The sequence below is a fragment of the Natrix helvetica genome, assembly GCF_964273705.1.
Source record: "Natrix helvetica genome assembly, chromosome: 1".
NCBI classification, from domain to species: domain Eukaryota; kingdom Metazoa; phylum Chordata; class Lepidosauria; order Squamata; family Natricidae; genus Natrix; species Natrix helvetica.
This window is the reverse complement of record NC_138548.1, coordinates 310,178,708-310,204,744: the sequence shown is the minus strand read 5'-3', so window position 1 is coordinate 310,204,744 and position 26,037 is coordinate 310,178,708. Positions and strand designations below refer to the sequence as shown.

General features: G+C 40.9%; 1 protein-coding gene across 2 annotated transcripts in view; it reads left to right on the top strand.

Annotated features, from left to right (window-relative positions):
- The window catches only part of ARHGEF3 (Rho guanine nucleotide exchange factor 3), a 148,898-nt gene that overhangs the window by 13,228 nt on the left and 109,633 nt on the right, over nucleotides 1-26,037 (top strand). The window contains exon 2 of one of the 2 annotated variants that reach the window (XM_081939871.1): nucleotides 6,853-6,945. The exons of the other annotated variant lie outside the window; for it this stretch is intronic. Within the exon in view, the coding sequence (XP_081795997.1) occupies nucleotides 6,853-6,945 (93 nt within the window). The remainder of the gene's footprint in view (nucleotides 1-6,852; nucleotides 6,946-26,037) is intronic. 2 annotated transcript variants of the gene reach the window in all.

Below are 26,037 nucleotides of genomic sequence, written 5' to 3'. Positions count from 1 at the left end.
AATATGAGCCAGAAGAATCGGTGTGTTCCAGGTCCCCTTCATTAAACATTGCCATCTTGTGGGACTGAGGAAATGTACCTTCTTCGTTGTAGCCACCACTTCTGCAATAAGATGGCACCCTCTTTCCTGAGGTTCCAGAAAGCCTTGAAAACCTGGCTTTGGTCCCAGGTTTGGGGCTATTATTTATTATTTGTTCAGTGGCCCCTGTTTTGTGTTGCTGTTTTTTCTGGCTATTAGATTTCTTTAGTCAGCACTACCTCTAGGATTCATGTTTTTAAGCTGTTTTTTAAAAAGCTTTCCCTGGTTTTATACACTGCCCAGAATCCATTGGAGTTGAGTGAACAATAAATTTAAACAAACAAAAACAAATAAATACAGTATTATCAGACACTTTATACACAGAGGGATTATGAACACAGTGGTTCTTAGTGGAGCATTGGGCACCATGTTACATATTCCATGTTTTGTTTTAATTACCCACAACAAAAATGTTGAAAGTGCTTTATACAATATGATTAAGGAATAAAATGAATTAAAATAAATGGCAAAGCCTTGTCTTCTGATTGAGAATCCACTGTGAATGCAGAAAATCCTCCTGAATCGCTAGGCAAACACTGAAGAGAAACATCCCTGGCAGGTTGCCTTTTGAAATAACTCAAAAATGTAGAAACCCAAAGCAGGTTGAGGTCAGCCTCTTTCCACTAATAATGTTTTTTGGATCATCTCTTTCCTGCTTTTTCTATGTGCAAAAGGATTTTTTAAATTTTGTTTTGCTGAACTGAAAAAAGCTTATCAGAACTGCCTTGTCCTCTTATAATTGTCATCAAGTCCAGCTGCAGTGGGTTTATTTCAGTTTGTGCAACATAGATCTTGGGGCTATGATTTTCAAGAGGGCAGGTGCTACAATAGAAAGGTGCTTCCTTGGGTATCTCATTATTATTCTTTCCACAGTAACTAATAATTTGCATTGTTAATCATATAGTTTGAGAAATGGGAGATTGATCAATCCTGCACTAGTTGTAAATATCAAATACTTTGTAGATCTGTGCTTCCACCTATAGCAATAGTAAGATGTGTGGCTATCAAGTCCCAGAATTCCCCATCCAGTGTGCTAAAAAAATATAGTCTAGATTTACGTAATCCTTTTAGAAAGATGGATATCTTACAAAAATTCTTACAATATTGTTTAAAAGAGCTAGAAACAAAGCTGGGCATTGCTGACTTAACGTTCACAATTTTAAAGGCGAATAGCGTATATTATAAAGTTAAATGTTAGTAGTGTATAATATTATGAAGTTAAAGGTTAATAGTGTATAAATTATGATGTTAAGTTTTCAATGCTGCTTTTGAGTCTAGTTCTTTCTACTTTGTACAGCTTTGAGGCATAATATGGTAACACCAACTGTCCTGGCACGCATTCAGAAATACAAACAAAGGCAATTTGTGCTGGCTTTGGGGAAGATTAATTGATAGAAAGAGTGCTATTTTTTTCAGTGCCTTCATTTATTATATCAGCAAGATTCGTTTTTCTCTCTTCACCTTTAACATTGATTAGAAATATACTACACTTCAACTTTTTAAGCTTTTATATTTTGTTTTTTCACTTCCTCTTGAACGTCATAGGCCCAATTGTCTGCACAGTGCTGATGAAACACACATTTCTCAAAGTTCCTTCTCTTTGCCACCCTGGAAAAGCCACTTGCTTTTCTCTCCTTTGCTTCAAAGAAAAAGAAGGATGAAATACACATTTCAGCAAGTTCATCTTACATCAGTGGGTAGTTTTATTTCCCATTGGAGATTCTGCCTGCCAACTCCCATTTTTCATAGTTCCTTTGTAGCATTTATGCTACCCAACTAAGGGGAAAAAACCAGCAGATACAGTTCTGCTGGCATGGTACTCTCACAGGATTTGCTGCTGCGTAACACCCTTGGAGGGATTGCTAAAATGCTTTTTGTAACACTAATCTGGCAGAAAACCAGAAGGCTTTTGAAGCTTCTCAGTTAATAGTTAACAATTTCTCCTGCAGGAGAAAGTCAATTTCTCCTACAATTGCTGCATAGAAGCCTATTGAGAGAAATATTTTGCAAAGCATCAGTCTGATATTTACAATCACATGTGAACAGAAATATGGATTCTATATGGGGATGCTAGAAATTTACTAGCTTCTCTTTTTGAGAAGAGGGAAGGGCTCTTAATTCATGATACGTGATAACCTCCGGAAGCAGTATATTCAGTACATAGTTGACCATTTGAAGCCATAAAAGTGAGCATTCATTGGTTCACCAATTTATTTATTTATTATTATTATTAGCTGTTGGGTAGTTTGAACATGAGACTATTAGCTAAAGAAAATTGACCATATTTTATCCTTTTTGTACACTAGTTTTTGTTGTTGTTAGGGTGGAAGGTATGTTTCTGTTTTGTTTTGTTTTGTTTGTTTTACTGTTTTGTATTTTATTTTCTATGATAAAACAATGCATTTTATAATTGTCATCAAATTATGACAATGCTAAAAAAATCTCTATATGCTGCAGCCCACAAGCATATGCTCATTGGCCTGAAAGCAGAATAGATTTGCAGTGGTGAAGATGATATGCAGATGCATGTTGGATTTTATAATACATTGGATGTTACACATGGAAAGACCAGTGATATGGCAGAGCTCAGAGGCTTCATGACAGTTTTCTGGAACAAATACCCCTGTTTCCCTTTGCCCTATTGGAATTGTTAGGTATAATCCCACAACATATGAGAATTAATATATTGTTTTGGGGGGTAGTATGATTGTAAAAGATACATCTTCAAATTTGCCTTTTGGATTTGAAATTTTCCAAAGTTAATACTCATAATCTAGATGCTTATTTCAGTCTCTCCTTTTTCTTTTGTAATTACAATTGCATGAAAGGCTGCTGGCAAATGAAGTAAATCAGAATATTCAAACATGAGTTGTTTTTGTGGCAGCTAATTGAATTTATATTGTTTTATTATCAAGTTCCATTTACACTTAGAAATAAATCCTATTGAAGTCCACCCATATATGCAACTGTATTCCAAAAGTGATCAGATATGCTGGTCCTCTTTTGACATTTTGCCTGCATCTTGCACTTTTTCTTTGATGTTTATCCTAACATTTTGGCTCAAGTAGCCATAATAACAAAGCCAGATGCTTGTGAATCTGCTAGGAACCAGAATTGCTTTTATTATCAGTGCCGGGAACATAAGCCTATTTGTTTATGTACCTCTTTTACAGATTAAGCAGTACACTGTAGCCGCTTCCTTCACTGATTAGATTAGTTACATCCAGAAAAGTACCTGCATGTGCAAATTGCTTGCAAAGTTACTTTCTGGTCAGCTAATTCAGTCAGAAAAGTAGGAAAACTGCCTTCTGATATTTTTACCTCAGAGACAGATTGCAGTCTGAATTACTTAAGTCAAGTACTTGCTAAAACAGTACTTGCCCTCTAGACCTGCATTTCCCCTGAGATTCATGTGGTCCCATTCTGACCTTATGTAAACAAGCCCTCAAGACCTGATTTTTCCCCTGCCTTTGGTTTAGAATGTGTGATGTACTTTCATGTGTGTGTGTGTGTCTGTATGTATGTACACACACACATAATATACACACATACATGTGTTTTAAAAATTGGCATTGTTTCTCCAGAATCTCTCCCCCCTCGCCAGGTTATCTTCATGCTTTGTGCTTTATTTTGTAAGGTAGGAATCGTGATTGACTGGGGCAGCCTATACATTTCATGAATAAGTAAAAAATTAATACAGAGATGGATACTGAAGTTGAGGAAATATTGTATTGTTGAATAACTAACCCACCATAATATTCGTAAGTTGCCTAGGTTTATGTCACATAAAGCTGGGTGGCTATAAATTTTTTAATATATAAATAAATAGAGTTGTTGCAAATATTCTCAATATTGAGAATCATATATTGAGAACAATGATTTATATTGGTTATAAAGCTGAGGATTTGTTGTATTTGTAAAACATAATCCCACATTAAGTTAAACCATTTAGCCATGTTTCAAACTTGTGTCTCAGGAAATTAATAGCAATACAGCATTAAACTCTGAAAATACTTGCATCTATACCTTCTCTACATTTATTTACAGGCAGGGACTGGAAATTCATTGCTGAATGAGGTAATGTTAAGTGAATCCTGTCCAGTTTTATGGCTTTTTTGCTGTAGTCATTAAGAGAATCACTATGGTCATTAAGAGTGATGAAATAAATGTCCTTCTGGGTTCGGCTCAAAGTGGGGAAAAAGACACTGGGGACATGGAGGCTGCTTGGAAAGATGGTTTTAATGGTGGACAGGACCACATGGCCTGAGTCCTGAACAGAAAAGATGATCACATGCTTCAATGTTGGGGGGGAAGAAGAGAAGGGGCGATGGAGGGCCAGAAATGGGGGTTGCTCCTCCATCTTGGTCCTATTAGACCTCTCGGCTGCTTTTGATACCATCGACCATGGTATCCTATTGCGTCGTCTGGAGGGGTTGGGGGTGAGGGGCACCGTCTTGCGGTGGTTCTCCTCCTACCTCTCCGGCCGAACGCAATGTGTGCTGACAGGGGAGCAGAGGTTGACCCTGAGGCCACTCACTTGTGGGGTGCTACAGGGGTCGGTCCTCTCGCCTCTCCTGTTCAACACATATATGAAGCCGCTGGGTGAGATCATTCGTGGTTTTGGGGTCGAGTACCATCTGTACACTGACGATACTCAGCTGTACATCTCCACCCCGAACCACCCCAACGATGCCATCGAAGTGATGTCCCGGTGCCTGGAGGCCGTACGGGTCTGGGTGGGAAGTAACAGACTCAAGCTCAACCCCTCCAAGACGGAGTGGCTGTGGTTACCGGCGCCCCGGTTCAACCGGTGGGTTCCATCACTGGCCATCGGGTGCGAACAACTGGCCCCCGTGGAGCGGGCACGCAATTTGGGCATCCTCCTGGATGCCCGGCTGCCAATGGATGACCAAGTGACAGCCGTGGCAAGGGGGGCGTTCCACCAGGTTCACCTGGTGCGCCAATTGCGTCCCCTATTGGACCGGGACGCCCTTCACACAGTCACCCATGCGCTAGTGACGTCCCGACTGGACTATTGCAATGCTCTCTACATGGGGCTTCCCTTGAGATGCGCCCGAAGGCTACAGCTGGTCCAGAATGCGGCCGCGTGGGCAATCATGGGAGGTACTAGGTACTCCCATGTAACACCTCTCCTGCACGGGCTGTACTGGCTACCTGTGGCTTTTCGGGTGCGTTTCAAGGTGTTGACTATCATCTTTAAAGCGCTCCATGGCACAGGACCTAGGTATCTGCGGGATCGCATCCTACCCCATACATCCCTGTGGCCGATTCGCTCTCACAGAGAGGGACTCCTCCGGGTGCCGTCCACTAGGCAGTGCCAGCGGGCGACGCCCAGAAGTAGGGCCTTCTCTGTGATGGACCCGACCCTCTGGAATGACCTCCCCCCCGACATCAGAATAACCACCGATCTCCGCTCCTTCCGCAAGAAACTTAAGACCCACCTGTTCCACTTAGCTGGCCTGGCCTAACCATAGCTTTAATCTTTAATCTTTCTAGCCTGTATTTAAAATTTTTAGGGGTAGGCTTTTTAGGTAGCTTTTTAATTTTTATTATTGTACAGCCTAACATTTAATCTGTTTTTAGGGGTATTTAAGATTATTTATTTTGTACATGGTTTTTAGCTGCTGTCTGTACACCGCCCCGAGTCCCTTCGGGGAGAGGGGGCGGTCTATACATTGAATCAATTCAATTCAATTCAATTCAATGGAGGGGCTTGCTAGGCTTTTTATAACCTGTTCAGTCCCACCTCTCTGCTGTTCCTGTGTAAGAAATGTATTCTGATTGGTTGTCAGACTCACATGGGCCCATGCAGGGGCAACTCTCTAGGCTGAGTCCAGATTTGGTTGAATTCTCAGAGTTCTCAGATGCCATGTGGTCAGTTGAGTAAAGGCTTATATTATCATGCCTTCATTCCCAACCAAAGGGACTGGCTTGGCCTTCTTAATGGCCCATTGACAAAGTGGGTGGAGGTAGGAAGCTACAGAGAGCTATTCTCAGTTTAAAACATGTTTCTTCCTTTTCACATCCAGGGAAATATAATATTCTGCCTTATCAATATTTCCTAGGATATTTCATTTTTCTGGGAGAGGGCTGGGTGATAACTTCCTACAAGAGAATCACACTGTTGATAAGAGAATCTAGCTTCCCCTGTTGAGTTTGCTTGTTGGAGGCTGGCTGAGAAAGTTGCCAATGGCAATTACATGATCCTGGGACTTCAGCTGTCCTAAATACATGGCAGTTACCAATGCCATGACCATGGGATGCCGTGCCAGTTGTAAGTGCGAGAACCAGTCATAAGTCACTTTTTTCAGTGCCATTATAACTTTGAACAGTCACTAGATGAATGGTTGTAAGTTGAAGATTACCTGTACGTGATCTTGTAGGCTAATCCAATAGGATGCCAAGATTCATTTGTTGGGATGTGCGGCTATAGAAATGAAGTAAATAAAATAAATAACATACATCATTTTAACTCATCAGTATTTTTCCAGGCCACATAGCAATCTATAATATTTTACTTATAAAGAAACACCTAAAAAGTATTTGACAGGTTTTATAAACAATATATCAAACCAACTGCTAAGTATGCATATACTTACCAAATAGTTTTCTAGCTTTATTGTGGTTATAATAATACTTTTTATCAGTAAACTTCAGTAAAAAAATGTGCTCATTTCATTTCTGGTTGCATTTTTGTAGCATGTCAGGTTTTTTTCCTTTGTAAATGTTCAACAGAGGCTTCTATTTTTTTAGAGGAATGAATGCAAGCAGATCCACAAACTGTATAAACAGTCCTAAAGTAATAACCCACTGTGCCAAAAGAGGAATGGAGGAAGACACAACATGGTAAGTCAATATTTTAGATTTTAATTTTTAATTAGCATTAAAATAGAGAAGAATGAGAAAAATTAAGTGCAACTGTAAGAAATTTAGAAACAGGCAGTTTTTATTTTGGTGTTTAAATTATGTAAAGATTTTGACTGATCAAAAGCAATGGAATTCAGTTTCTGTGGTTCCACATGAAGACAACCATAGGAGGTGCAAGATTACAAGTTAAAATGTAAGAGAACTAAATAGTACAGAACATAAATTACTGAATGAAAGTACAAAAATACATATAGTACGTATGGAATGAAGAGAAAGAGGAAGTCAAGAAAGAAGACAGATACCTGTAATTTAAAATGTTAAGTCGCTTTCTTTTAAACCCATATTCCTGTATAAGAGGGAAAAAAACACTTAGTCAAGTGTACATAAGCAGAAATTCATACACGCAATTCTCAATGTACAGCCATTCAGTTAGCGACTGTTTAAAGTTATAATGGCACTGAAAACAGTCACTTGTATAGGTGGTTATCAACTTACAACCACAATTGAGCCCAAAATTTATGTTGCTAAGTGGGAAATTTGTTAAATGAGTTTTGCCCCATTTAATGACTTATCTTCCTACATTTGTTAAGTGAACCGCTGCAGTTGTTAAGTTAGTGACACGTTTGTTAAGTGAATCTGGATTCCCCATTGACTTTGCTTGTCAGAGGGTCACAAAAGATTATCACATGACCCCGGGACACTGCAAGTGATTTAAACATGAACCAGTTGTCGAGCAGCCAAATGTAAATCATGTGACCAAAGGGATACTGCAAAGGTCATAAGTGTGAAAAATGGTCATAAGTTACTTTTTTCAGTGCCTTTTTAACTTCAAACAGTCACTAAATGAACTGTTGTAATTCGAGGACTTCCTGTAACCTATCTTCGCACTTACAACCGTTGCAGCATCCCCATGGGCATAAAATCAAAATTTAGACACTCCAGCATGTATGTACAACTGCAATATCCTGAGGTCATGTGACACCACCTGGGACCTTTCCTACCAGCTTCCAAACAAAATTCAGTGGAGGAAGTCAGATTCACTTAACATCCACATGATTAATTAACTGCAGTGATTTGCTTAACAACAGTGGCAAAAGGGTCATAAAATCAGGTGCAATTCACTTAATCACCTTGCTTACCAACATAAATTTTGGCTCCAATTGGGGTGATTAAGTCAAGGTCTACCTGTAATAAAGCAGATATACAATAATTCTGATTAAATAAATTATAAAAAAGTTTTTTTTTTAAGGCTGATGACATTAACAGTGCTATTATTAATACTTTTTCCAGATATTTTGCATAGATATAATGAGCTACTTTTAATTTTGCTTGTGGATCAGATAATTATGGTTAGAAACTTTATAAAGTTTTACATCTTTTATTAAACCAAAATATGACTTACCTGAATTTTGATTCTTATCCACTGGAAGTATTGCACATTTATGTGTTAGGGTTTAATTTGATGGATATATGATGACAGTTAAATTGCAGAATCATAGAACTGTAGAATTAGAAGGTAAATTATCTAATTTAACACTTTCTATATTCAGAATCTGGATCCCATTGAGGCCTTGCTATAACTTTTGCTTATTGCCTATGTAGTACTTTCTGCTGTAAAACTCACATTTTCGGAGGGAGGAAAAGTTTTGCCTTTGTTCTTCCTTTAGCATTGATTTGCATATGAGAGGAAGCTCTTATACCCAAGCAGTTTTCTTGCAAATAAACTAGGCATGATAGTGTAGATGGTGCTGATAATGATAAATAAGGGCAGCTAAACTCACTTCCAATCCTAGGAACTTTGTGTGGTCAGAGATCAATTGACAGGTTAAAACAAGCACCATTATTAAAGAATTAACTTTATTAAAAGTTGTTAAAGTAAATCTTTTGGTTTGAGGTAGTCCTAACAAATGAGTGGAGAAATAATGAAGCACCAATACGATTACAAACGGCACATCACACATCAGCTGTCAGCCCTGAAGCCATTGTGGGAGCTCTCACATCAGCCTCTCATAGAATGCTATAAGGCAGTGATGGCGAACCTGTCAGCTGGCCAGTGTGCATGCGTGCACTAGCCAGCTGAGTTCACCTTTTTAAAAGCCATTTTTCGCCCTCCCCAGGCTCCAGAGGCTTTATAGGAGCCTGGGGAGGGCGAAAAGAGCCTCCCTCGCCCCCCCAGAGGCCCTCCGGAGGCTTCAGGGACTGTCCGGAGGCTTCCCTGACGCCTTCGGAGTGCTTAAAACCACCCTCCAAGCAAACTGGAAGTCACTTCCGGTTTGCTCGGAGGGTGGTTTTAAGCACTCCGAAGGCATCAGGGAAGCCTCCGGACGGTCCCTGAAGCCTTCGGAACGCTTAAAACGACCCTCTGAGCAAACCGGACTTCCGAGGGTCGTTTTAAGCACTCCGAAGGCTTCAGTGAAGCCTCCGGGGGGTCCCTGAAGCCTCCGGAGGGCCTCTGGAGCCTGGGGAGGGCGAAAAAAGCATGTAAAAATGGGGAGGCGCGCGTTGTGCGTGCATTCGCACTGGGGGGGTCGCACATTGTATTATGGGAGCGGCACGCCTGCACACGACCCCCCCCTGCGCTCCCCCCACTTGTGGCACGCGAGCCAAAAAAGGTTCGCCATCGCTGGTCTATATTAGACCTATAGTCTATATGAAATGGTTGCTATCAACATTTAATACCAACATTGAAAAAGAAAATTAGATGATAGCTTACCTCATCAAAATCTTTGCTGGCCTTCAAATCACAGTGGCTCAGTGTGGGTCAAATACCCATAAAAATCAAAAGAATGAATGACTGAGTGGTTGGAAAGAAAGAAAGAAAGGAAGAAAGAAAGAAAGAAAGAAAGAAAGAAAGAAAGAAAGAAAGAAGAAGCGAAAAAAGAAAGAAAAAGGAAGGAAGAGAAAGAAAGAAGGAAGGAAGGGAGGGAGGGATGACCTCAGAACAATAAATTCCTCAGTGGTCTTTAAATTAACAAACAAACCTTATCCACCCAGGGATAAATAAAATGATAGAAAGAAAACCCTTCACTTATATGGTTGCCAAACAAACGATAGAATTCCCTGAACCTCTGCACTAGCTTCTGAACAGCTAGTGAAGATAAGGCAAATCTGAAAAAATATATATTCTTTGTATTCCATTATAAAAATCCATGCCACTGAGATAAATTCAAGAAAAATCCTATCCTCTAGCTTGTAAAAAATTCTCAACAATTGGATTGCAATTTTGTATTGAGTAGAAATGAAAATCCATACAATTTGATTCAATTTCAAGTTGTATTCCAGCTACAATATAACCACCCCCCATTAATGTTTCTAGAACATTATTGCTACCAACTAAAAATCATAAATTATTTCTATATAATATATCCTTCATAGTGAACATCTTTATTTGATTTCAACATTGCTTCAACATCCATGGCATGTTGTTTATTTTAAAGTGGAGTAATTCATGTTTTTACAAATCAATGATTCAGATTTTAACATTGCCTTTTTCTAATTTAAAACATAAAATATCTGCTTCAGCTCCAACATGCCCCGATTTACACAATTCATGAAAGTTTTTATTCACATTAATTGATTCATTCCAAAATTCTGTAAATCATGAAGAAGAGCTTTTAAAGTGATAAACACTATCCAACTTCCGGGCAGTGGTGGGTTCCTCCCGGATCGCACCGGATCGCGCGCGCTCCCTTTCAGCGCTCCACCTGGCTTGCGCGCTCCCTTTCAGCGCTCCACCTGGCTTGCGCGCTCCCTTTCAGCGCTCCACCTGGCTTGCGCGCTCCCTTTCAGCGCTCCACCTGGCTCTCGCGCTCCCTTCCGGCGCTGAAACCGGAAGTACAGTTTTGCCCGGCCCTGGCGAAGCAACGACGCCTGTCTGCGCTCCACCAGCTCGGCTGGGAATGGAGATGTTTCCTCAGCGGAGCGGAGCGCCTGAAAAGTCTTTTCAGGCGCTCCGCTCCGCTGAGGAAACATCTCCGTTCCCAGCCGAGCTGGTGGAGCGCAGGCAGGCGTCGTTGCTTCGCCAGGGGCGGGGCAAGACTGTACTTCCGGTTTCAGCGCCGGAAGGGAGCGCGAGAGCCAGGTGGAGCGCTGAAAGGGAGCGCGCAAGCCAGGTGGAGCGCTGAAAGGGAGCGCGCGCGATCCGGTGCGATCCAGCAGGAACCCACCACTGCTTCCGGGTTACTTTTGCTTGTGATTTAGCTCAGCTGTCTTAGCTCCCTTGAGAAGCTCCCTGTAGAAGAAGACAGGAGTGCCTCATTCTCTTTGCAGTCTCAACTTTTGCCCAATAATTTATCACTATAAAACACTATGAATTAAAGATAAAATCAGTTTTCTGCTTGCTGATAGAGCTATGACAAAAAGAGGATATACCTCTTTAACCAGCAAGAAAACTGTCATTGCAAATTCAACTAATTCCATTGCCAACTGGAAGTTCTTTTTTAAGTAAACAGTATGACTAACATGAATATTATTTATTAGTTATATAAAAAGTCTGGAATATATCATATTAACAAGTGGCTAAGGATAATAATTTTTTATTTATTTTAATAATAATAAATAATAATAAAATTTTATTTGTTAGCCGCACCCTCTCCCGAAGGACTCGGGGTGGCGTACAATAAAAACACATAAATACAAGTATAGACAGTACATACACATAAATATAGACGTATACGTGGAGGAGGTAGACAGATAAATGGAAACAAAATTACGATCGTAATTTAAAATCCCCTAAGTAAAATTACAAGATTAAAAACCCGTCAGGAGTGATATGATCAAACTATAGTTGAGCCAGGCCAGCTACTTGGAAAAGGTGGGTCTTGAGCTTTGCACGGAAGGAGCGGAGGTCAGAGGTAGTCCTAATATCCGGGGGGAGGTCATTCCACAGGGCTGGGCCTGCCACAGAGAAGGCTCTACTCCTAGGCGCCACCCCCCGACACTGTCTGGTGGACGGCACCTGGAGAAGTCCCTTTCTGTGCGAGCGAATTGGTCGCAGGGATGTATGGGGCAGGATACGATCCCGCAAGTAGCTAGGTCCTGTGCCATGGAGCGCTTTAAAGATCGTTATCAAAACCTTGAAACGCACCCGATAGACCACAGGAAGCCAGTGCAGCTCGCACAGGAGAGGTGTCACATGGGAGTACCTTGTACTCCCCATAATCACCCGCGTGGCCGCATTCTGGACCATCTGTAGTCTCCGAGTGCATTTCAAGGGAAGCCCCATGTAGAGAGCGTTGCAGTAGTCCAGGCGAGACGTCACCAGCGCATGAGTGACTGTGCGTAAGGCGTCCCGATCCAATAGGGGGCGCAATTGGTGCACCAGGCGAACCTGGTGGAATGCCCCCCTTGCCACGGCTGTCACATGGTCATCCATGGACAGCCGGGCATCCAGGAGGACGCCCAAATTGCGCGCCCGCTCCACGGGGGCAAGTTGTACGCCCCCGATGGCCAGAGATGGAATTAACTGGTTGAACCGGGGGGCCGGAACCCACAGCCACTCCGTCTTGGAGGGGTTGAGCTTGAGTCGGTTGTCATCCATCCAGACCCGTACGGCTTCCACACACTGGGACATCACTTCGACGGCCTCGTTGGGGTGGTTCGGGGTGGAAATGTACAGCTGAGTATCATCAGCGTACAGATGATATCCCACCCCGAAACCACGAATGATCTCACCCAGCGGCTTCATATATGTGTTGAACAGGAGTGGCGAGTGGACCGATCCCTGTGGCACCCCACAAGTAAGGGGGCTTAGGGTCGACCTCTGCTCCCCTGCCAACACACGTTGCGTCCGGCTGGAAAGGTAGGAGCCGAACCACTGCAAAACGGTGCCCCGAACCCCTAACCCCGCCAGTCGGTGCAACAGGATACCATGGTCGATGGTATCAAAAGCCGCCGAGAGGTCTAATAGGACCAGGATAGAGGAACAACCCCTATCTCTGGCCCTCCAGAGATCATCCACCAACGCGACCAAGGCCGTCTCCGTGCTGTGCCCGGGGCGAAAGCCGGACTGGCGCGGGTCTAGATAATCATTTTCCTCCAGATGTCGTGGAAACTGATAAGCCACCACACTCTCTACAACCTTCGCCAAAAAGGGAAGGTTGGAGACAGGACGATAATTGGCCAGCTCCGTAGGGTCCAGGGAAGGCTTCTTGAGCAAGGGTCTCACCACCGCCTCTTTCAAGGCGGTCGGAAGAGACCCCTCACCCAACGAAGCGTTCACTAGGCCCAGGAGCCAGTCACGTGTAACCTCCCAGGATGCCAGGACAAGCCAGGAGGGGCACGGGTCCAGTAAACATGTGGTAGGTCGCAGTCGTCCACGCATTCTGTCCAAATCCTCGATGGCAACCAAGTCAAACTCCTCCCAGACTGGTCTCTCAAGACTCGCCGCGGACGTCTCCACTAGACCACTGAAAGGGACCCAATCCTTCCGGATTTGAGCGATTTTATCCTGCAGATATTTCCCAAATTCCTCTGCCCTACCCTGTAAAGGGGCCTCCCGCAGCCTCTGAAACAGGAGGGAGCGGGACACCCGAAACAGGGCGGCAGGGCGGTTCTCTGCGGATGCAATGAGAGCGGCACAATATTGACGTTTGGCCGCTCTCAATGCCACAAGGTACGTCCTTAAATGGGTTCGTACCTGTGTTCGGTCAAATTCGGAACGAGAGGATCTCCAACGACTCTCTAGGCATCTCTTGCGGCGCTTCATCACCCTTAGCTCCTCGGTAAACCAAGGGGCCAGGGTGGATCGTTGCCGCCGGAGAGGCCGCAAAGGCGCCACCCGGTTCAAGGCCCCGGTAGTCGCATTATTCCACGCAACCACCAGGTCCTCTACCCGGGGGCGGGTCAGGGCTACAGGAGGTGGCCCAAGCTCCATCTGGAACCTATCTGGTTCCATCAGGCGCCTGGGGCGGAACCATCTAGTGTTTTCCGGTTCCGCCTCCCCGCAGCGGGGGTAGCACCAGGGAAGTCAAGTCGGAGGAGTGAGTGATCTGACCATGACAGGGGAGTGATGGTTAAATTCCCTCCTCCCAGATCACTCAACCACTGGCCAGAGACAAAAACAAGGTCCAAGGTGTGGCCTCCCTCGTGTGTCGGGCCCTGAATCAATTGAGTCAAGTCCATGGCTGTCATGGAAGCCATGAACTCCCGAACTCCCTCGGATGCTTCTCCCACCGATGGCAGGTTAAAATCCCCCATCACTAAAAGTTTGGGGGTCTCAACCGCCACCGATGCGATCAGCTCGAGGAGTTCAGGCAGGGCCGCTGATGTATAGCGAGGAGCCAGGTATACTATCAGCAGGCCCAGCTGTCTCCCAGGGCCCCATTTCTCGACAAGGGACTCACACCCGGACGTCTGTGGCACAGTGGACTCCCTCGGCTCTAAATCCTCCCGAATAATCGCTGCTACCCCACCGCCCCTTTTCTGGGCCCGGGGCTGATGAAATGCTCGGTAGCCTGGTGGGCACATTTCCACGAGGGGTAAACCTCCCTCGTGGCCCAACCAGGTCTCCGTTATTCCCGCGAGGTCCGGCTCCCCCTCCAAAATTAGATCGTAAATGAGGGGGGCCTTATTAACAACGGACCTCGCATTGCATAAAAACAGCCTCAGGCCCTGGGTCTGCAGCTCCTGACCACCTAGAACGCGGGGGTTGGTACAAGTGACCGGGTGTGACCAACACCCACGGTCTCCCAACTGACTGCGAGTTCTTGATCTGTCCTCGTATCTGCCCCTCCCTACGACCGTTGGAATCAAAGAGCCCTGTATTGGAACGATATCCTCCCCCTCCTCCTCCCTTCCGCTCCTAAATAAATATTTATTTATTGTAAATGAATACAAATATCAATATGGTTTAAGATGTGACTGTGTGTTGAGGAGCTTTTACTATCAGACTTATTAACAGAAATAATAACAGAGTTGGAAAGAACCTTGGAGGTCTTCTAGTCCACCCCCCCTGCTCAAACAGGAAACCCTATACCATTTCAGACAAATTATTGTCCAATCTCTTCTTAAAAACCTCCAGTGTTAGAGCATCCACAATTGTTGTAACTGTCAGGAAATTTCTCCTCAATTCTAGATTGGTCCTCTCCTTGATTAGTTTCCACCCATTGCTTCTTGTCCTGCCCCCAGGTGCTTTGGAGAATAGGTTGACCCCCCTCTCCTTAGATATTGAAACACTGCTATCATATTACCCCTAGTCCTTCTTTTCATTAAACTAGAGATACCCAATTCCTGAAACCATTCTTTATATGTTTTAGCCTCCAGTCCTCTTTGTTGCTCTTCTCTGCACTCTTTCTAAAATCTCAACTTATTTTTTATATTGTGGTAACCAAAACTGGATGCAATATACCAAGTGTGATCTTACCAAGGCATTATAAAATTTATAGATTTATTGAATAACAGATACACATAAAAAGGATTATTTTTCAAAGTGTTTAAAAATTATGCTGAATTACTTATCACAGATAGTATGTTTTTATTTGATTTTTCCCCTGGTTAGTTTTGTGCCTTTAATTTTTATTGTTTCCCTTTCTTTCTTTTTGGGATGGGTATTAAAACAATGACATGGAAAGGAAATATAAATGAGTGATAAATAAATGTGGTTCAAAAACAAAAGTGATTAATAAGAATCAAGACTGTATATTGAACTTGTTTGGTCACATAAAATGAATAAGGACTATATCCCAAACAAATGAAGAAGGAAGAATAAATAGGCTGAGATGAAGAACAAAAACTAAGAAAGTTGTGTTTTGATAGAGTTCGGGCTAATTGTGAGATGTTTTACAGAACAAAAATGATATATTAAATGGTGTATGAAGATAATAGAAGCAAGGATTGTTTGCAAGTATACACAGACATGGAGCGTTGTTGCAAATACGCATCATTTTTATTTGATTATTTTACACTCACTTCCTCTGAGATAGCCACATAAATTTAATTTTCCTCTTGCTTACTATTCTTATTTCTGTTGATTGAACTAGAATAGTAACTTGGTTATCCCATTGCGAGGGTCATGTATGCAAGGCAAAGTTTTGTTAACCCTTAGGGCAACTATGGAATAAAAATATATCTAGTACTTTTATCAGTGAGTCCTTTGTACAAGTTAGTATCCGATTTAGGAGTGAATGTAAGACTATACAAACTTGATCTAACTATAGATCACTGTCTCTCAAGCTGGGCAACTGTGTCAAGTTGTTTGGACTTCAACTCCCAGAATTCTCTCTACGTTCTTATAGATAGTTTTTGCTCTCTTTAGCAACTCCAGTGTTGTAGAAAGTTCTATAGCGCTTTGAATTTTGTACAGATTTTCAATACAGATGAGAAAAAGCTGAAAGATTCATGTATCATCTATTATTTCAAAACTTGTTAATCATATTTTGTCTGCTAATATCGTCTTTGTATCCTTCTGATCATGGATTGAAGATTAGGAATAATAATTATGTTTAGTTCATGTCATAAAATCTAATTTGGAACAGAAAAAACTGGAATTGAAAATTAATTTGAATCAGCAAAAAACACAGCAAAATATGGTTATTTCTGTACTTTGTCAATCTATTTTTGTTTGTTCTGTTAGTAACCTACTCAAAAGATTATGAGATTCTGAAGCACATATTGTATATTTTAACTACAAGCAGTGATATGCCTTGTCAGTATCAGTCTGCTTAATATATCATCCTTTTTAAAATGTTGTTTTCTTCAGTGTTTTTCAACACCTTCAGCACCTTTAAGATGTGTGGACTTCAACTTCCAGAATTCTTCAGCCACCATTCAATACCCTGCATTCCAAGAATTGAAGTCTACACATCTTAAAATTGATGGGGAATTCTGATGGGAGATGGGGAAACACTGGTTTAGATAATCCACAGAAGTGAATTTTTGTCATAATTCTATCAAAGGCAAATTTGTCTCTTTCCAAGCATGCATCTTCCTGTGAACATCTTAATATAAAAATACATAAATGTATATTCATCTCATATATTTATTATTTTTTTGCCATACAGAAGTAATGCAGCATAATAACAGTTACCCTTACATAACCCTGCTTAAGCATCAGTTATACAATTGCAGTTAATTTGGTCATGATTTCCTATGTACAAATAATAAATGAGAATAGTATAGTGCCATTTTGTGGAGTAGATGTAACTTTTTTGAATGTCTTCCTATCTCTACCAATTAGTTAGATGACCTCACATAGAAGAACATTTAAAAGAGCTTTAGTTTTTTCACAAAATTCAAAAATTGTACCAGCTGCTCTTTATTTCAATATGATATTTACAACTCTGAATTAAACCCAGAGAAACCCAAGCTAACCATCCTAACAAAGAGCAACAAGATGGATCAGATGCCATCTTGACACATTGTTTCAGTCACAGACAAATACAATTTTCCATCTTGTGAGCATCACAATTGTGAAAGAGAAAACTGTGCCAGCTGCCTGAATGCTATCTCAGTAACCTTGGAGAGCAGATAATTAAGAGGGCATTACTAGGATGTTCTATAAGAGAGAAGCTTATATTGAAGAAGCAGGTGTGAAGGAAGATTAATTCAAAAGAATTCCTGAGGTGGTTTCTCTGCAATTATTTGAATTATTAGAGGCAAATTCTATTATTTGTCATGGGTATTAAGCAAGATTGTGTATTGGTTCAGTCAGCCCCAGACATATGAAATGTAATGCACTGAAGCATCTGTTATGCATCTGGGCTTTTAGAGAAGAAGAATTGCAGAGATAATTAAGCCTTGTGCTAGTTTGCTGGGCTGTTTGAATTGTTTGGAATATTTTTGAACATAAACCCTAAACAGACTGGTGAGAAGAATAACTTCTAACTCCAGGAAGTACTAATGATTTAATGAAAGAACAATTTTCTTTTTGCATAATCTTATAAGTAACTATTTGGACCAGCCAATGTTCCTAGTATGCCTTTATTATTTTCTTCTGATTGAAATTATTTTGAGAATATGTGGGAATGGAATCAGATTTGTGGGTAGACGCCGGTTCCGGTTGTGGGGAGCGTCGGGCGTATTCCGCTCACCCTGCGCGTTCTCGGTGGGCTCCCCCCTGATCGGGGGGGCACAGGGAGCCTTTTAGGGGCCCCTGCCGAGGGGGCGGCTAGCTGGGGGTCCCCTGCGGCGGCGGCGGCCGTGGGGGGGGGGCTCCCTGCATTGCCATAGGCACCAGGAGGCAAAAGGGGAGGAGCTCCTGCGCCCTTTCGCTTCGAGACAGCTGGGAGAATTCGACAATTGGAAGGCTGCAGCTGAAATGTGGTGAGATGGAAACTCTCCCCGTTCCCCTTTTTGACTGTTAAAAAAAAAGACTGCCAGCTTTTTAAAGCGTTCAATCTGTTCTTGGGAAGTGTGATTGGAGGGAGGGGGATTTCCCCCCTCTTGGAAAAGCGGCTTTGAACTGCTCTCTACCCACGGAGGAGGAGGAGGAGGGGGGAGAGCTCTGGAATGAAATCACTCTCATAGCAAGCAACAGATGAATACTTTGTTGCAATTGTGAAAATGAGGTGATGATCTGACTTTTTTGAAAACTTTGAAAACTTTTGGTTTGTTGCCTTCTGATCCCTGTGCTGGCAAGGCAAGATGGCACACTTCCGCTGTCTTTATGCACTCTGAAATTTGACTCCACCCATAAACCTGCTGGCATTTTGTCTTTGTCTCCGTGACACCCAGAGATATCTCTTGATATACTATATCCTGGACTTGGATCAATGGATTTTATTGTTTGGATTTGATCTATAGAAAAGGTCTTTATTTGCCTGGACTGCCTGCCTCGTGATCTCTCTTGGCTATCCACTTTTTCAGCTGCCTTCTTACTGTATGGACACAGACATCTCTGAGCTTTTGCTATCAAAATGGCACCGAAAAGACCACCACCTGGGAAACCAGGCTTTGCTGGTTCTGCTCCTACATCCTCAACGTCCAGCCCCAGTGGGCAACAGACATTAACATCTCTGTTACAGCCCAAGGCCCCGGAGGAGGACCTAACCCAACAGATGCTCCAAAAGATCTTAAAGGGGCAGGAGGAATTGAAGAACCAACTGAAAGAAATGAACGAACAGCTCAGAGAAAATCAGAACCGAACGGCTCAAAATACGCAAAGACTGGAAGTTTTGGAGGAGGGGACGGCCGAGATGAGGGGGGAGGTAAGGGAGGTCCAGAGAGGAAACCAAGAACTTGAGAACTATCAGATAAAAATGGAGTTTGAAAGGATGTCTTTTTTTCTTAGATTTCAAAATGTAATTGAGGCTGATGATGAAGATTTGAGGGAAATTATGACAAAGCTATTGGCTGAATATATTAAAAAAGACAGACAACAGTTGGGATGGGATATTGACCTGGTCTATAGAGTCAACTCAGCTTACGCTAGAACACACAATGTTCCAAGGGAGGTTCACATTAAATTTCTTAGAAAGATTACAAGAGATGAGATTCTGAGTGCACAAAGGGTGCAAGTGTTAAAATACAAGGATAGAGAGATAGTCATCCTGAAACAAATCCCAAAGAAAGTTAGAGATAAAAGAAAAAAAATATTCGCTTTTAGCGAAGAAATTATATCAGAAAGGGGTTTGGTTTTGGTGGCTTCTGCCAGAAGGTATGTTGATATTCTGGGAGGACACCAGAGTTAGAATTAATACAACTATGGAGGCCGAGGCCTTCATGGAAAAAAAACAAAATCCTCCTAGATAAAACCGATGACACCACACGGGATACACAAGACACGGGAGGTGCCGGAGCCTTGCTGGTGGGGGGAGAAGAGGCAACACTGAGAAAACTTAGATCACAAAAGTGAATTAGAAAAATAATGCAATTGCTAATACAGGGAATTTTTTCTGTTTGATATAAAATAGATTGAAATTACTTGAAGATATAAGGTAAAAATATGCTAAAATATTGTTAAGTAGTAATTATATAATGTATTAATAAGTGAAAGTTATGAGAACTGGGGGGAGTGCCATTTCCTGCATAATGTAGCTGTCAAAATTTGTAACTCCACCCATTATCCGCTTTCCTGGAATTTTTTTGTAAAAACAATAAAACATTTTGTTTAAAAAAAAAAGGTTTTGTAGGTAGACGATGTATGTAAGCAGTAGAGTTGACTAAAGTCATATTACTGTTGCATTTTAAACTCTTGAAAAATAGTAATCCCCTATGATTCTCTAGATTTATTGGATTACAGTGCCCATAATCTATCACCACTAGTTTGCTGTCTAGTCAAAGACTGAGTTGTCTCAAGGGCCATATCTTGCCCTTTCCTACTGCTGATGGGTCAAGTTGATACAGTTTAGGTTCTCATAAATAGCACCTCTGTATGGCTGTGGTCTACTTGTGAGCCTATTAGTGATTTCCTAAGAAGATGCTATGAGTCACAGGGAGTTGACGAGGAGTGACAGTTCATATACATACTAAGTACATTCAGAACCTAAGTAGTGCTTTTTTGTGTAAACTTTGTTATTATTTATAGCTTTTAAGACTGGGAGGGCTTTTAAGACTATACAGAAGTGGAAAAATGTAGGTGTTTTATATATTAGAATTATATTTTAATAATAGTTTTTTTTTCTTTTTGGCAGTCCAGCGAGATTCAATCCACGTTTGTGGAGAATGCTTGAATTGTGTCTTATCAAACAAACTAAAAATGGTCAAAATACCATTGCATCTTTTTTTGTAACATACATGCAGGATTTTTTTGCGTTATCTTTGTGGTACAGACCTGTACTTTTTGTACAAGGTATTTTATTACCTTGCCACAAAATATATGTAGGCAGAGCCTTATATTGTCCTGCTTGAAAACAACGCAGTGTTATACCTCCTAAATACATTTTTATTCTAATTATGTCAGGTCTGGAGCTTTTAATGTTCCAGGTTAAACTCCCAATATTTAGATTTGACAGAATGACAGAATAACAGAGTTGGAAGGCACCCTAGAGGTCTTTACTTATGGATGTAATTCCTAAAGTTCACAATGAAAACTTAATAAAAGGGCATTTCTTCATGCTTTCTGGATCTCACAGAATGTTCAGTAGAGCAATAATTGTCACATTATATTGACATTAGCTTCTAAAGGATAACTATTTAATGTAATTTCATTCCTTGTGTTATATCCCTCGAAGGAATAGATTTGATCTATTTGATCTGTGGCCTTATACTGAAACTTTAAGTTGCTTAATTAAAATGGGCAAAGATTCTGTGGATTTGAGGTTTCACATGGAGAGGATGAGTCACACAGCATAGCAGATTTTGTAGTGCACGCCCAGAAAGGAATACAAAACATTGTGTTCTGTTGGTAACAAAGTGATGACAGCCCAAAGGTGATCTCAGACACTCTCTCTATATATGTATGCTCTTCTATGAAAATACAAGGTCTCAGAGGCAAATAGAAACTGAAATAATTCTAAGACTTATGTGAGAATAATGCTCATCTTTGACAGGGAAAAATAGCTGTTGTAGGCTTTCTTCAGAAAAGCTGCATCTTTTCATGGTGTTGCATGCTTGTCATGCCTCCGTGTATGGAATTTTATAAGGCTTCCATTATCACCATCACCATCCATCTTGGGGGTGAGAGAACTTCACTTTTACCCAATGCAAATCCTGTCTGTTGCTTTTCATTACACTAACCACCAGGAGACGAGCATTACACGATCTGTTTCATTCTACAGGTACTCTTGGATGTACAGTATGACCACAATTGAACCCAAAATTTCTGTTGCTAATAAGACAGTTAAGTGAGTTTTGTACCATTTTATGACTTTTCTTGCCACAGTTGTTAACTGAATCATTGCAGTTGTTAAGATAGTAACAGGGTTGCTAAGTGAATCTGACTTTCCCTAAAACCATCTCTATCTATTGGCCCTGATGGATTATGTGCCTACTTCTTAAAGAAAGCTTTCCACTGCCAAAGCAGAACCTCTAAGCATAATCTATGAGGTATCTTTCAGAACCAGCTCCATGCCCAATCTATGGTCTTTAGCCATGTTCATCCCTATCTTCAAAAAAGGAGACCCCAGCCTTGTTGAAAATTACAGACCAATCTCACCATGTTGTGTCACCTGCAAAGTCATGGAATCAATCATTAACCAATCCATTACCCACCACTTAGAGACAAACAACCTACTCTCTAACAAGCAGTCTTGTTTCAGAAAAAAATTGTCCTGTAATCTGCAACACCTACACTGCAAAAACATATGGACTATACATCTCGACCAGGGAAAAGCAGTAGATGCAGTTTACATAGACTTCTGCAAAGCCTTTGATTCAGTGGTATACAACAAACTACTGTTAAAACTAAAATATTACGGCATTTACTGATCCCTACCTAAGTGGATAGTTGCGTTCCTGTCAAACAGGCAACAAATAGTCAAAATAGGGAGAGCCCTATCAAACCCTGCAGAAGTTAACAGCGGTGTCTCCCAAGGCAGCGTCTTAGGACCCATGGTCTTTATGCTTTACATAAATGATCTTTGCGATCATCTCAAAAGCAGCTGCGTCCTCTTTGCTGATGACGTGAAGCTGTTCAACACCACCGACAATGCTGTTGCTCTTCAAAACAATCTTGACTATGTGTCTGAATGGTCAAACAATTGGCAACTCCAAATCTCAAGCAACAAATGCTCTGTCTTACACATTGGCAAAAAAAATCAGTACACCAAGCTAGGTCTATACGACCTCATAGATGACCCCCACTCTGTCAAGAACCTTGGAGTACTCATATCAAATGATCTAAGTGCCAGAGCTCACTGTAACAGTATTGCCAAAAAGGCATTAAGAATTGTTAACCTAACCTTGTGAAACTTCTTCTCCGGCAATATTGTACTGCAAACTAGGGCATACAAAACTTTTGCTAGTCCAATTCTTGAACACAGCTTGTCTGTCTGGAATCTGCACTGTATATTGGACATTAACACAATTGAGCAAGTCCAGAGGTATTTTATGAGAAGAGTACTCCACTCCTCTGCTCACAATAGAATACCTTATGCCACCAGGCTTGAAATGTTGGGCTTGGACAACCTAGAACTACGCCACCTACCTAAGCATAGTACACAAAATTATCTGCTACAATGTCCTACCTGTCAATGACTACTTCAGCTTCAACTGCAATAATAGACTAGCATACAATAGATACAAACTCAAGGTAAACTGCTCCAAACTCGATTGCAAAAAATATGATTTCAGCAAGAGTGGTCAATGCCTGGAATTCACTACCTGTCTCCATTGTTACATTCTAAAACACCATTACTTTAACCTTAAACTGTCTACTGTTACCTCACCCCATTCCTAAGATGTTAGTAGGGGTATGCATAAGCGCACCAGTGTGCCTAATGTCTCTGTCCTACTGTCCTCATTTATTTGTACCCATTTCCTGTGTTCTTATTCATGTTTATTTTTATTCCTGTTATCTTGTACATGAGTGACAAACTAACTAACTAATTAAATTAAATAAAAATAAAATAAATAAATTGTCTTTGCTTGTCAGAAAGTCGCAAAAGGTATCATATGACTCCAGGACATTATAATCGTCATATATACATTCCAGTTGCCATACCTCTGAATTTTGATTATGTGACCATGAGGATAATACAACAGTCATAAGTCACAATTTTCTGTGCTGTTGTAATTTTAAATGGTGATTAAAGTAATAGTTGTAAGTAGACGACTATCTCTACCTGGGACTAGTACCTCTAACAGGGGCATGACATATCATCTGAGGACTTAAGGAAAGGTGAGCTGTATATACCAATAGATACTATATAACTCACTGAGTGTCCCCCATTATTAGGATTTGGATAACTCATAAAGTGGAGGCACTATTTATAAACATCTGAAGCACAAAGGTCCCGAAGTTCAATTCCCAGGAATAACATCTGGCTGCCTATGCTTAACAAGTTTTACATAGGACAAAATGGGTATCTCCTGGTGGTCAATACATCTAATAGGCTGAGATAGCAAGGAGAGGAAAATTGCCAAAGAATATGTCTTGTAATTGGGATGATTGTCATGCCAATTCAGACTTGTACTTAGTTTTTCTCTACCTCTGTTCTGACTGTTTTCACACTTGCCTTATTCCCCCTTAGGACATGAGCATACCAAGGAACTAGCCAATTTTGCTGAGCATCAAACTCAATCAGAGAAATCCACAATTTGTATTATGCATGACCAAGGTGTATATGGAGTAACTTATGCACTTATGCAGAAATTGCATATAATGCCTGTTGGGAATACAACATTTTGGCCTTTGATGTAATGTGGGAATTTATTTTAGAAACTATATATTGTCTAATCTCAATTTATATGCCCATGTATAAATGTGTAATTTGCTTATTATAGGGAAATGGGCCTATTTCTTTAAAAGATTAATAATAGCAGTTGAGAAAAATAGCAAACCATTTCCCAAATAATCAGCATTCTGGGCTGTGTTTCTTAGAGCTGTGTAAATCCTTCAAAAACAGCACTTCACAAAGTGTGGCAGCAGTGAGGAGCAACTTCTGAAGCAGCCATACAAATTGAGAGATAAAAGATAAAAAATGTCTGCTTGAGCTATTTGAAAAGAAAGGTTATGCATACTGTAGCACTTCTCTCAAAGGATTTGCACAGGCATAACAAGTTGTTGGGTTAAATGTGTGCTTGGCAAAGCTCTAATTTGTGCTAAATACACTGTAAAAGAAGAAATTATCATAAAATATTGATCATGTTGTGATTTTGTATGTGTTTTTAAAACACACTAAGGAATGGGAGCGAGAATAAGTAGCTTGAAGCAATAACCTTGAATATTATTTGGTTTAATATGTGCTTACTTGCTCTGTCATTGAACAAAGTCTGTAAAGTGCTCTAATCAATTTCAAGGTTTCTGGCCAGACTGAGATATATCCAAAAGTAGTAATTCACCCCCCAAAGATCTAAATGTTGAATATTTACAGATTAGTTGCTGTTCTATTTTGTGAGGCTTAACTCAATATTGCATAAAGTACTAAAATAAAAGAGAGTCAACAGCCCTATCAGTAATTGCCACAGATCTGGGGAGGTGCTAGAGAAACTATTTTTCAGCTTTCAGAGTGTTATTTGGCAGAAGTTACAGTCAAGAAGTTCTATGCCATTTTTCCACAGATCCAGTATATACCAGTGCAGCAAATCATTTCTTCCATCCTCATCTGATCCTTCATGAAGGGTGTGCATATTTTAAATAATTAACTATAGGTAGTCCTTGTTCAGCAACTGTCTCATTTAGCAGCTGTTTGCAGTTATAGCAGCTATAGCAGCTATAGCATAAATAACTTGTGACTAATCCTTGCATTTATGATCTTCTTAAGATCAGAAGAATACTTTGCAACCACTTTGCTCAACAATCAAGTTTCTGGTCCCAATTCTAGTTGTTAAACGGGGGCTACGATTATAGTAGATGCTGTAGTGGCATATAGTATGGAGTGGACATATGAATCATGAGTTCTGAAATAATTATTAAGTTGCAAAAATCATCTATTCTTAACCTCTAGCTTAAGATAGGGTTCTAGAGTAAGCATCATTAGGGTCTCATTAGAGAAGTGGACAATATTAAAGTTACTATTTTCCTGCTAAATATCTATTTAAGATATAGATATATTGCTTCCTTGTGTTAATTTTACTCATATTCATGCTCCTTTTGCAATTTAATTCCAATTAATGTGAAAATACAGTGTGTGCTTCTCAACATATCAGCATATTTCAACTCTTAACAGATATTTGCATACAATTTAATGTTTAATAAATGTAGCACAGTCATATCACGGCACTCAACTGTTTCACAACTCAGTATTTGATACATTTTGAAGCAAAAATATTGTCCTGACACTTGTTTTTCTCCCAGTAGTCAACATGCAAGGAAGAACTTTCTCAAAAGAAGGACTGGGGGGGATGGAATAGCAGTGTTCCAATATTTGAGGGGCTACTGCTAAGAGTAGGGGGTTAACTTATTTTCCAAAACACCAGAGATCAGGACAAGAAACAATGGATGGAAACTAATCAAAGACAGAAGCAACCTGTAATTAAGGAAAACTTCCTAACCGTGAGAACAATTAACTAGTGGAACATCTTGACTTCAGAAGT